General features: G+C 46.2%; 1 protein-coding gene across 1 annotated transcript in view; it reads right to left on the reverse strand.

Moving 5' to 3' along the window:
• The window catches only part of wwox (WW domain containing oxidoreductase), a 119,087-nt gene that overhangs the window by 98,982 nt on the left and 5,817 nt on the right, over positions 1–14,288 (reverse strand). The window contains exon 5 of the mRNA XM_079743090.1: positions 9,176–9,282. Coding sequence (XP_079599216.1) covers positions 9,176–9,282 — 107 coding nt within the window. The remainder of the gene's footprint in view (positions 1–9,175; positions 9,283–14,288) is intronic.

Here is a 14,288-nt window from a genome sequence, read left to right on the forward strand (position 1 = left end):
CACACACACACACACACACACACACACACACACACACACACACACACACACACACACACACACACACACACACACACACACACACACACACATGGTCTGGTCACAAGTCAGGGAGCGTGCTCAGTTTAGCCGGTAATATGTAATATGGTTCCCTCCCAGTGCCGTTGTGCCACTTGTTTGGGGTTTCAGTGCAAAGGAAATTACCCCTTCTCTCTGGCCTCAGTCCGGCCCTTACTACAGCGCAGAACCAGCTGAGAACCAGGGCCGGACGGAGAACTACCCGTACACGCACACACAGGCACACACACACACACTCTCCCGAAAACATTGAATCTCTAGATACAAAAATACTGTCAACATATAGATATCCTGATGTATGCAAATCCTAGTCAGCAGTGCAGCGTACATGGATGCGTGTTATTATTATGTTATTTTCTGGGAGGAAATCTACACAAACGGCTGAAAGGTAACCCTTTAAGTCCCCATGATCATCGTTGTCCTGCTCTCTCCAACAACAAGACAAGGAAAGTCAACCCCTGACATTCCCAAATCTTTCACTCATGGACGCTAAATCCTAGCGCATAATAAGTGTGACCAGGTCGTGGTTATTATACGGAAATATGTATGGAAATATTCCCCAACATCAACCTCTGAATTTGGCTGTGATGTGGTTGACTAGATTAGAGAAATATAGACAGCACCACTTTCCGGCCTTTGCATTGCATTAGGCTACCATGCATCATACATTCATATATTTACGTTTGCATTAAGCCATTTGGCAAATGCTGAGTAAAGCAGATAAAAAAATGGAGTGGCTACAAAAAAAGTTGCATGTATATACATAATGCATAACATTATTATTAATTATTTACAATTTTCATTATAATTATTGTAATAATTATTTGAATTATTATTATAATTATTATTAATAATAATAATAATAATAGTATTGTTATTATTAGCATTGTCCTTATTATTATTAATATCATAAGCATTATTATTATATTATGATCATAGAATTATTCAATATTTTTTCGAAATAATGAACCCATCGTGGGGCCTCCGCTACCAGTCAACAGATGCATGAGATTGCTGTTATGGGGCAGAGGAGAATTCAACTAATAACAAAGAGTATCAGAGAGCCAGTGCTCTGCCTCAGTCACACGGGCCCACTAACACACTGCACCGCCGCCACGGCTCAAATGATTCCCTCCTGTCCACCCCTTGATTTATGGACCTGTAAAAACACACGTTGTTTTTAATCTAGGGATGCCTAGATCTGCCCTTTTAATGAAATGTGGATTTTAAGTGTAAATATGGATGTTAATGTTGTGTGTGTGTGTGTGTGTGTGTGTGTGTGTGTGTGTGTGTGTGTGTGTGTGTGTTGGTAATCATGTGTGTGGGTTGGTGTTGGTGTGTGTGTTGGTGATCATATGGGCATGTGTGTGTGTGTGTGTGTGTGTGTGTGTGTGTGTGTGTGTGTGTGTGTGTGTGTGTGTGTGTGTGTGTGTGTGTGTGGAGATATATTGGTTTGGGCCTGATTCTCTGGTCATGAATTTATCCTCTGATAAATATGCATTCTGTTTCGCAGACTGATTAAGCTGTAAACTACTGTTAACTCTGTGTCAAAGCTCAAGAAAACACACACACACATACATACACACACACACACACACACACACACACACACACACACACACACACACACACACACAGTTGTGTTGTGGCCTTAAAGACGTTTATTTTTTTCAACGGAGAAACCAGAACATGAACATAGAGGTTGTGTTTCATGCAAAAGAAAAGGATAAAATATTAAAATAAGGAAAATCATTTCACTCGTCTTTTAAAAAATAAATCAAATTAATTCTGCAAAAAATAGAAGTGCCAGGGCGAGTAATAAAGTTGAACGCATAAAATAATATCTTATATTCTATCTAATCGTATCTTGCCATTTCAAATATTTCAGTATGGCGCGTGTTCAGGAGCCTGAATGACTTTTCAGTTTGTTTGTTTGTTTTTCAGAACCAAACTTAATATGAAAAAAGTCCTTCCTCAGCATGTTAACAGTGCCATCATCATCATTTCATGGTATTCTATCAGTAGCAGAATTTGATATCCTCCAGAGAGCGATGTGTCGGTTGTCCTTGGTCGGGGTGACATTGAATTTGAAACTACCCAGAGTAAGATTGGTCGCCATGGCAGCTGTTGACATGTCGCGTGACGAACTAGTCTGTTCATTACAGCGCAATCACCCTTCATAGCAAACACTAACAGACAACACTTCTCGCTCGCACGCACGCAAGCACGCACGCACGCAAGCACGCACAAAAAACCAACTTGGGAGCAGTCAGCCACGGCTATTTGCATTATGTAACATAGATCACACATATAAAAAAATATTATTTTAGATGGCTTCTCCAACGTGGCCTTTGTTTGACGGACATGAGCCGGACCCCAGACATCATTGACACCGGGGGTCACTTCAGCCACGGAGCAGAAGACTGGCTCAGATTTCAGTTCTTATAACATTACAGCATGGAGCCACAGTGTACCCACTCTCTGTGGTCAGCACTTCTCGGACTTCAATAAAATAACACCATGGTGGCAGACGACGGGAGACAGGAGAGAAGGGAACAGAGTGACAGAAGGAAGGGAGAGAGCTGAAATAGAGAGAGGAGAAAGAGAGATGAAGGCCGAGCATGAGCCATACAAGGGAGGAAGAGAGCTACGGAGGATGAGAGGGGAAGAGAGGAAAAGAGCAGAGAAAAGGCGGAAAAGAAAGAGGGACCGAGGTGGCCTTTCACCTCGATCATCATAAGGAGCGCCCGTCCCCCAGCCTAGCGGCCCTCGCTTCGCTGCCACAGAGGGGGCCCGGTGAAGGAGTGAGGGACAGTAGGCTGTCAGGTTTAAACAACAAAGAGGTGCCGCCTCACACATCTCTCCTCTCCTGTCCCCTCTCCGCGCCACTCACATCATTTCATCATTTAAATCCTCCCCAACATGACCCCCGGCGAATGACCCATCAGTCCCCGGCAAGAACTGTGATGTGCTCCCTCCGACTAAACTGCTTATCCTGCACAAAAAAAAAGGAGAAAAAGAAGAAGGTGGGGGGAAAGAGAAGGCCAGCCGGCTACTGTTGAGATTTATTCAAAGTTATTCCTCAGCGGCCTTCCTCCACAAAGAGCAGCTCGCCGCGGTACAAGCAATTAGGGGCCAGGGGCCCCCACCTCACAGCCGACGGAGCACCTGGCCGGAGCAGACAGTCCAGAGCGACGGACGGACGGACGGACGAACGAAGGAGTACAGGGGGGCGTTTAGCCGCGGCTCCGGGTAACTAGCTGGAGCCGTGGCAGGCGTGTGAGGGAGGGAGGAATGCCGAGGCATGCACTTTAGGATTCATTTAGCTCCCCATCTCCCTGGTCACTTTATTAGCAGTCTGGGAAGAGTGATGCATGTCCCAAAGCTATGCAAAATGCATAATCAAGAATTTAAACACAGGCCATGCGAAGGGGTGTATGCATAGACGCGTGCGTGATCGCGTGCATGACCACACACTCAACCACACGTACACGCATACACAATAGTCAAATATGTGCTTACGCGTAAAAAATAAAAAAACAACAAAAAAAAAACCACTTGTATACTTCCATAGGACTTACATAATTCTATGCCACATAAAGGGCCATCTATTATTCCCTTATCCAGCATTACCTTCTCCACCAGTGCAATGTAAACCCTCTCCCATAGCATATTACCCTCCACCCCATTCTACCCTTACCGCTCTCTGCACAGGCTCTTTGGAGGAATCAGCCCGATAAGTTTGGGGGGGAAATAAGGGGGGGTTTCCTCATCACATTTACATATCTCAATTCCAGTCTCACTTTGCCCCACCCCCTGCCGATCAGCCACTCTATGTGCTTTCTAGGCGGGGGTTGCACTGCTCTCCTATTCCCAGTGTACAGATAGAAAGGCAGTGGGGGAAGCAAACAAATAAATAAATATGGGAGAGATGAGAATTTGTCCCGGGAGAGACGGAGACATGATACTAATATCTAAGGAAACAGGCCAATTTACACACAGACACACACACACACGCACACGCACAAACACACACACACACACGCACTAACACATACACACGCACACACACGCACAAACAAATATAAGGCAAGTCACACATTCACCACTCAAGCAGTTCTGCATGTTAACTGTCCTTAAACAGTGAAAGTGTTTGTGTGTGTGTGGGAATGCAAAGAACAGACAATATTAAATGTAGAATAACTACATATTACCAAAAGAAGTGTCCAGGGTCAAAAAAACGCCATTATACAAAGAATGTCCCATGATTTAAAGTCCCATGATTTAAAGTCATCATTGAAATTACCAGGAAAATAATAATGACGCATTAATCAGTTACAAATACTTATAAGCTAATGAAACAAATGAATTAAACGCATGATTATTATGAATTATTAGAATCGTTCAGCTAATAGTTGATATAATAGCATTCTTGAAGAGCGCCTTTATTCTGAAGTGTGACCAGTTCGAATTGAAGGGTTTTTTTTTTAAACCCTTCCATAAACCCCGAGCGGGGACACAGAACCCCTGGCAGAGAGGACCCTGGGGCACTAGAGGTCTGCTCAGTGACCTGGGAAATGGGCCGCCATTTCCCCCTCATTCTGCTGAAGAAAGAGGAAAGAGGAGGAGGAAGAGCCACAAGATAAGGAACCAGAGAAGGAAAGGATGTGAGAGGAGATACAAAAGAAAAAGGGAGGGGAGAAGAGGGGGAGGAGGAGGACGAGGAGAGACTAAAAGAGCAGTGCCCAGAGCCCTGGAGGAGGTGGAAGCGACTGACCAGGTCAGCGTTTCACATGTGTCACTTTGTGTGTGCCTCAGTGGAACGAGGGTGGCATGGCCTGGTGGCCAGGAGGGCACAGCCCCTGTCATGCTGACACACGCGGTTATGCACTCGGCACACGGACATGTCCGTGGCATGAACGTGCGCGCGCGCGCACGCGCGTACATGCATGCCGACGTGCGTGGCCCGCACACAACACGGAGGTGAACACATGCACGGGCCCCCGCACAAAAGGACTGCAATTGCTTTTTGTGACACTCAGAAACAGCCCCCCGAAGAAAAAAGCAACCCACACTCAAAACACACACCCACGGACATCACCGTTCTGTGCTCTATGCTCACACACAAGCACATGCACACACACCTATTCGCCCTCCAAACATTTGTGATTCGGAGTAACGGTAGATCAAAGAGACACAAAGAAGCACCGTAAAACATGGAGGTGTAATCATATCCATACACCTATAGTTCCAGAAGGGAAGTCATTTTCCCCAGGAAATGTTGGCCAACTCATCAAGGGCTTTGGCAGTTGCGTCTGTCGTATGTGGGCCAGGAGCAACAAACAGTCGATGCTGCTTGTCAGGTGGGTTTAAACCGTAATAAAACTTCAGGGCCTGGAAAGAGGAATAGGAAATGGTTGGAGTTCTTTCAAAGGCAACTTTGAGAGGAGGAAATCGAGGCTCCTAACTTAGCCTTGGCTTCTATATATTTTAAATCCTATTTCTAGTCTTCCATCCGTCTCGATGACACTGTAGGCTTCTGATGCCTCCGGCGTTTGACTTAATGGAAGAATACGGTCGCGCCCACGGAAATAGCAGGGTCCTGGGAAGAAACATCCAGTCTTTGGATTCAACTTCTGCTCTACCTTAACGTCCCAGGAAGTATCTACAGCGGCAGATGATCTATATATAACCCCACAGATCTGAGGACCTGGATGAGGAGAGCAGATCAGGTGGAGAGCGTACTGTGTATTCCCCCCACACTGGTCTGTCATGGTTCAGAAAGGTGTTTCTGTCTGTCTGGTTACCTGTCTGTCTGTCGGTCTGTCCACTCCTTACAGTCTCGTAGCCTGCCCTCCACGCACGCATGCGCACACACACACACACACACACACACACACACACACACACACACACACACTCCTGCTGCAGTCTCAGTGGACAATGAGCTTTAGCCTAATTGGTTCCCAAGCAGACCCTGACACAACTCTCCTTAGCAGTACACAGCCATATTAATAACCTCCTCCTGCCACACACACACGCACACGCACACACACACAGCAATCAGTTTCTGGCTGGCTAATTAACACTCTTCCAAAGCATCTCATTAGAATGTTTTGTTACAGGCGGAGGGAATAAGCATTTTGGGTAAAAACAATATGGAGAACAAATGTGTGTTTGTGTGTGTATCAGTGTTTTGTGCGTGTCAGTGTGTTTGTGCGTGTCAGTGTGTGTGTATGCATCTGTGTGTTTGTGCGTGTCAGTGTGTGTGTATATATCAGTGTGTTTGTGCGTGTCAGTGTGTTTATGCGTGTCAGTGTGTTTGTGTGTCAGTGTGTGTCAGTGTGTGTGTATGTATCAGTGGGTTTGTGCGCGTCAGTGTGTTGTGTGTGTAAGTGTGTTTGTGTGTTTCACTGTGTGCCACTGTGTGTGTATGTATCAGTGTGTTTGTGCGTGTCAGTGTGTTTGTGTGTGTCAGTGTGTGCATGTATCAGTGTGTTTGTGTGTTTGTGTGTGTGTCAGTGTGTGCGTGCGTGTCAGTGTGTTTGTGTGTGTCAGTGTGTGCGTATGTATCAGTGTGTTTGTGTGTGTCAGTGTGTGCGTGTGTATCAGTGTGTTTGTGTGTGTCAGTGTGTTTGTGTGTGTGTCAGTGTGTGCGTGTAAACTATTCTACTCAGAAGAACGAGGGCCTTGGCCACCCCGGGAGATGGGGGGGGTTCCAGTCCTCTGAGGGGGTCCAGAGTCAAAGATAAGCAGAATTTTAGAGGCAATCAAGAAATATAAATCACAAGCACGCAGGCACTTTTGCGGTTACCCGATAGCTTAACCTGCTTGTATGCTGGCAGGGTGGTGGGAGGGTCTGAGGGGCTTGGCACATACATCAAGGGGACCAATCAGAAGGTAACTGTTAACCGTTGAGCGCTATGGCGCCAGCAGAGTACCTAGCTCTTTCATTTGGCGGAGCAAACGCGCATTTACATTTACATTTAGGGCATTTAGCAGACGCTTTTATCCAAAGCGACTTACAATAAGTGCATTTGTTACAATAAGTACATTTGTCATAAGAAGTGAAACAATATATCGCTGTCGGTACAGTAAAGATGTTCATAGAACCAAGTGCAAGTATTACAATCGCTAGGCTAACCCATTCCCAGTGTAAAGCAATGATAGCAGCTACTGTAGATGCTAAACAAATAAGTACCTTGAATAAGTGCAATGTACAAGTGCCAGGACGTACAACATTCAATGGTGGCTGTGCATTGGTTTCTATGCAGAGTCGAGGTGAACTCGGAACAGGTGAGTTTTGAGTCTTTTGCGGAAGCTGGTGAGCAACTTCATACTTACGAGCAAGTATGAATGTTAGCCCGGATTGGCTGGATGTCCGAATTAGTTTGCACATAGAGCACGAATAATTTAAAATAAGTCAATTAAATGTATAGTTCATGTCATATAGTGATATTAAGGCCCTCTCAACACCCTCTGCTGACCGGCCGGCACTGCTGGACAGATGTGTCACACTGGCGTCTTACCGTGTTAGGTTGAAATGTAAGTAGCAGCACTGACAAAACTACAGCACAGTGTTCTGTTTATACAGTAGTGCAGGGATGGAAGCAAACAGTACGATTGGCTGGGAAATATTTCACCTGTGACCTCTGCTCTTCCAGTGCCCATTGTTACCCATTAACCATCTCTCTCTCTCTCTCTCTCTCTCTCTCTCTCTCTCTCTCTCTCTCTCTCTCTCTCTCTCTCTCTCTCTCTCTCTCTCTCTCTCTCTCTCTCTCTCTCTCTCTCTCTCTCTCTCTCTCTCTCTCTCTCTCTCTCTCTCTCTCTCTCAGTAGGTAGGTAGTTAGAGGTCAGAAGTCGTGGGGAATCAGGACAGCGGTCCAACTCTTGGCAGCCCGGCCGGACATTGTTAGGGACCTGGAAGTTGATAGGACGACCTTTTGTACAGGGGACCCCAAAATATACCCTCTTATCTGGATGACCTTAGCATCGGAGCATGGGAAGAACCAGGAGAGTCCATCAATCATTATAAAGATTAATCCACCTCTCCATTCTGCTGCTGAATCTATTAATAATGTCGCCGCTGGGGAGAATTTGCACCAAAAGCTTTATTCTGATATTTTAGACTTTTATTCATTGGCCTGCGATGGGATGTGATCTGATTCCTTTTGCAGGGAATATTTGAGGCGCTTTCAGATCCTACCAGTTCCTAGCTAACGCAAGATCTATCACATCTGAAAACCTCTCTGAACCTGCTCAACCAATGGCATGTTTTACAAACACAGAAAATTTTGTGTGGAGTAAGTATCTTTTCATTGGATTATCAGACAGACTTTTCTTTTTTATTTACAGCCCAACACGTCTCATTGGTTTGGACGAGGAGTCAACACTAATAGATGTGTTGAGTGGATTTTACCCATTGCACAATTTTACACTGGCGAAGAAGTGACAGCCCCAAGGACCGGGTTAAATTAGAGCCTTGGATGAGTTTAAACACTGCAGATTCACTTTTGCTAAAAGGCATTTCACTCTCTCTCACACAGACACATACACACACTCTCTTTTCTATTGCTTTCTCTTGATCTGTATTAGTATATCAATACATACATACACACTCATATATCTATATACACATACAAACTCATATATACATGCATACACTTTCAAACATATATATATATATGTTTGAATGTGTATGCATATATACACATATATATGTATATATGCTCTAAGCGCACCCAGGTCATCCTCGTCCGTCTCTCTGTAATCAAGCCGTGCTAATGGCTTATTCTTTCCGCTTCAGCACACGCATTTCACTTGTTTATTTTCCAACCCTCGTAAATCTGGGGGACACAAGCCAGCCACAGCTATATTAAAGCAATAATCTCAGGTAATTATCTCCCCCTTCCTCTCTCTTCTTCCTCCCGCAGCCTCCTCCCTCCCTTCTTCCTCCACTGAGGTGGGAACCTTTTTCTTTTACCATTGCCGGTCTCTGTATCGCGGGTCAAATGTCCACCCATTCACAGGAGGGTTCCAAGGCTCAGGAGGTGCCCGGTGATGGATGGTTCTGGAAGGTTCCGTGTGTGGCACTCACCCACTCCTGCCGAATGAGGTCGATGGCCTTCCTCGCCTTGGACAGGTTCCGACACGCCAGGATCACCTGGGCTCCGTGCAGTGCAAAGGTCTTGGCCGTCTCAAACCCTGCAGCAGTGGAGAGCGACAGACAGGAGAGAGAGACAGACGGGCAGACAGAGCCGTGAGGAGAAGGGAGATGGAGTGAGACAGCGAGTGAGAGAGAGAGACAGCGAGTGAGAGAGACAGACGGGCAGACAGAGCCGTGAGGAGAAAGGAGATGGAGTGAGACAGCGAGTGAGAGAGAGAGACAGCGATTGAGAGGGAGACAGATAAAGAGAGCGAGAGAGATATAGAGAGACAGATAAAGAGAGCGACAGAGAGAGATACAGCGAGAGAGAGGCAGCAAGAGAGACAGCGAGTGAGAGAGAGAGAGAGAGACAGATAAAGAGAGAGTGACAGAGAAAGAGACAGCATGAGAGAGACAGAGAGACAGCGAGAGAGAGAGAGCGACAGAGAGAGGGACAAAGACACAGAGAGAGAGAGTCAGAGCAAAGCTTTAAAGATTACCATTCTGAAGATAAGTGATTCTCAGGGCAGTTGAATTCCAGAGTGGTTGAGGAGGGTACGGTTACACATCCACATCAATTTTCCATATAATTTCTCCTATTGAGTGAACCCAGTGGACTGGTGAAGGAAGTTAATCACGTCTCTCTGAAGTGATGTAACTGATAGAATTAATGTGGTTGGAAGACTCGCAGATAGCGGCGAGCGCGAGTTCCACTACTGCCCTTAGCGAAGGTATCCACACCCGCACGAGCTGCGGCGGGGGGCATGTTGCTAATTATGTCAGTAATTATGCCATCAGCACATTAATTATGCAAACAACACTCATAATAGAGGAGAGACGAACGGGTGAACAATCGAGCAGACATGACATCCACGGCGAACCCGGGTTGAAATAACGATGCACCGCGGAACAAGTTCCGTCCGGGGAACATCAAAGGAACCTCTGATAAGGACATTTCTCCCATCTTGCTAACTTCTCCGATGTGTGCCGAATTCATCACGGCCAAGACCGTACCGTGAGACGTCACCGGAACACGGACCAAACTCACACGGATCAGAAGAAGTTTGTTATTAAAACGACCAAATCTAAATGGGTCATTTCCACCCGTGGGTTTAATGGGTTTATGCATATTTTCTAATTTCTTTGATATTTCCGTTAATGTTGATGTTCTTCCTATGCTGTATCATTGTAGTATACACACAGGCAGACAAACACACACACGCACGCACGCACGCACGCACGCAGGCAGTGTTTGTGTGTGTGTGTGTGTGTGTGTGTGTGTGTGCGCGCATGCGTGCGTGTGCATTGCCCTGATTGACAGACTAACAATCACGGCGGTGACTAAGCCAAAGGAAGTCTCGTGTGGTCACAGCATTCGGGAGTGTGGATTAATATGAACCGTAATTAGATTATACGTCTTAATCTGATTTTCATTAAGAGCCAAACTGAGAAGCCTAATTGTGAGGAAAGTGTTAAGGGGTAATATCTATTAGAACTCAAAATTGGAGTAGGATCGGAAGCGCTCTCTGACAAGTGAAGCATGGAATTAAATTATATGACACCTTATTAGGTAGTATAACGTCGAGGGCTCCAGTCGCCAGAAAAGATAATTCGACTGACAGGCAATGGAAAGGAAAATAAGGCAGCAAGAAGTTTGACTAACTGAATAAATATGTAGTCCTAGCATAGAAATGCAATTCCAAAAAAGGGTAGTTAGGTAAGATAAAACTCCCCTAATATCCAGAAGACATTTGAATTATGTGTATATTAAAAGCCATACCAGGGTTAAATTCATTTTTTTAAAGTGTTTAGCAGTAGGGTAAACTATTTTTTGATTTATATGTAGGCTAGGAAAATATACATATTTTTTGCCATACTTTTTTCTTGTCACTAGCCTACTGGCAGCCTGTCAACAACGTCACCTAACGCTCACTTGTTGTGTGTACAAACCATGAAAGTGAAATTAATCGACGCCAGTGTTTTCCATAATGGGGGACAAATTAGAATATGCCAGCAACAACAACAGTGGCAACCGCGCCGTGTATTTTCCAGTGACAAATAACAAGGTCTTGACATTAATTGTGAAATAACGAGTGTGGCGTCGCCGTGACGCAGACGTCGCTTGCCCTGCCGCTCGTGCTGCCGCGAGAAGGCCGCGCGAGAACGAGTTTGGTCAGGTGATACAAGGAGCGGATCGCTGTTCCTGCGTCTCGCGCTGACGCCGGAACATGACGAGGGGTCAGACAGGGAGGGAAACCGCGGCGGGAGGAGGAGGGTTCTTCCAGGGTCTACTCTATTCTTTAATAGGTCCATGGGTCTACTGCGGTTCTGCCGGATCGACAGCTGCCGTATGCCGTTTTTCACACGCGTTCAGTAGCCCTGACTACCGTGCTGCGGCTGCCTCGAGGTTATTTATGGTGGATTAACAGTAGGACTAATGATCACGTAACAATTAGTAAGTAGCCCAATGAGAGGTAATCAGAAAAAAAAACAGGACCTCATGGTTAAGGCAATTTAACGCAGACAGATCGACAGCGCACAAATAGTTGTGTGCATGTTTTAACACTTAAAAAAATATATCTGACATTATAACAACACAGTTAATGGCTCCGCTATTGTTGGAAATACATTTCAGCGGGCTAGTATGAGGGGAATTCTGTGAAGCAGCGAATGCTCTTCATGGTAGATTAAGATCCTGGCCCCTTTGATATCCCCAATAATGAGTGTGATTTAGTGATTTCACGCTTTGTTTGTCCTCCGCGGCCCACCGCCCCTCTGCGGATACCGCCTCATACACAGGTGTATTGGCTCAAAGTAATGACATCATTACCAGCCTCGTCAGTGAGCGTGTTTATTTGGCAATCGGAGCAGCGCGCTTTTGTTTCGTTCCCTTGATTTGCATCCACAGAGAGGCGTTTAAGTAAAATAAGCTCCGTAACAATTGAGCATGCAGAATTCAATTCTGATCACTACAGCGGACCTGTGGGTGAACATGTTCAATCTCCCGCCCCCCGCCCACCCCCTTTAACTCCACCAAAAGCTGCGGTTTTTCTTCCAAGCAGACCAATGGCTAGACCACAGCACCGAAAGCTTCATCATTATATAAACACACATTCAGCTTCATTTCTTGATTTACCAATCTGGTTTTTATCAATACATTTCTCATGATGTGAAATTGGTTAAATGAATGGGCTGCAAAATAGCAAAAAGGAATGTAATGGGGAAATAAAGCAAGTGTCCTCCTGTGCACTCCCCGACCCCCTAAACTAGCTTATTTAATTTGGTGCATCATCCGCAATAAAATCCAATAGCTGTTAAATTGGACACGTTTATGGTATCATTCTGAGAGCCTGTCTGAAATAATCTGGATTATAGAGGTAGGGGGAGTAAATCTCAATCTGGGGCTATTATCCCGCTGTGTGTCCGAGGGTCTTACAGACGCTAGGCGGTTCCAAAACACTTCCTCATTCCATGGCCATACTAACTCGGATGTGTCTTAATGATGAGTGCACCTGTTCCTTTCCAAAGATAAGGAGACCCCCTCCCCCCCTTCTCTCCAATCCGCGGACGCCCTTCTGGTTCCCCTTCATTAGTTCCAGAAGAGTTTGATGTCACCCCAAAAGTGGGATGTATGGGTGGTGATTACAGCCCAAGGTTGAGCTGTTCTGGCCCATGGGTCCGGGCTTCCTGTGTTCTCCTATTGTCACACAAGCAGCACATAACCCCCCCCACAACCAGGCCTATCCCACCTCTCCCTCTCTCTCTCATCTGAGACCAGGGCACACATTTGCTTATTCCCGAGGAAGGCTTCACAAAACAATCACACAAAAACACACACACACACACACACACACAAACACACATGCCTGCTATTATCAACGAAAGAGTTATCTGGATGTCAGCCACTCAGCGATGCTCACAGTGTCTCTCTCTCTCACACACACACACATTGAGATGCGCGCGCGCACACACACACACACACACACACACACACACACACACACACACACACAGGAGCCACATGCCACCCTCACCAGAAACATCTTTTTATCCATCTAATTCGTCCTACTATGAATAATGCATTCTGCTCCTTAACGTCGCTCGGGTTTAAAGCTGCGCGGGTTTACCGCCTCGCCGCGTGGCTCTTTAAGGAGGTCCTTATTCATAAACAGCCATGCAGTAAATACCAGGGCTTTGCAGCCAATTTAATGGCAGTTATGCTTAACAAATCTGCCTCAATCTAATGATCAACCACAAAGCCGGGTTCGGGATATAAGCTCCTTGCAAACTCATTGCATCTGGCATCAGACATCTCTCCATGCGGAGAGTGGAGCGAGGACCCCACGCCTAATCTACCAACACAACGCCGGGATCAACACAAACACAGAACCACCTCTCCTCCCATGAATAAGAATAGAGGCAAAGTCCCGGGACAACGGCTGCGTAGCCGTGTTCGAACCACTGACGACGGGCAGACTACACAGGGAAGCCCCGCCCGGTCCCTAATCCCCACTGTTCTTTGCCCCGGATCGCATTAACCCTTCTGTGATTCCCCCACCTCAACACCAACGAAGGGATTCAGGAGAAGTACACAGCCGAGATTGGCGGGCCCGCCGCTCGCCCAACGGAAGACACGGCAGAGGCCTGAGATAGACTTCAACGCGTTAATACCGAGTACGGGAAATACAGAAGAACGTCTGCAACGCATGACTTTAAACTTTATCCGATGTTATATTCCCAGGGTGAGGCTGTACCTGCTTATTCGAAAAGGCAAAGAGAACGGCAATCCCTCATGGGCGCTATATTGGTGGATTATAAATCGCATGAATAACATCTAGATAAATGTGCATGCATGCATGCGTGCCTGGAACAGTGGGACAGGAAGCTGCATGATCCCTGACCGAGCCCTCTACACACTAAGTTTAGCCTGTGACAAGGTGAACCCAGACAGTGGTCCCTAGTGCTGGAACATTACCATCCCAGCGCTCTGGACACAGAAGTCACAATGTTAATATAGCGAGGAGACGCCCACCCGGAACCGGGGATATCTTTTGGTCATGGGGTG

The sequence above is a fragment of the Pollachius pollachius genome, assembly GCF_949987615.1.
Source record: "Pollachius pollachius genome assembly, chromosome: 9".
In the NCBI taxonomy this organism is placed as follows: Eukaryota; Metazoa; Chordata; class Actinopteri; order Gadiformes; family Gadidae; genus Pollachius; species Pollachius pollachius.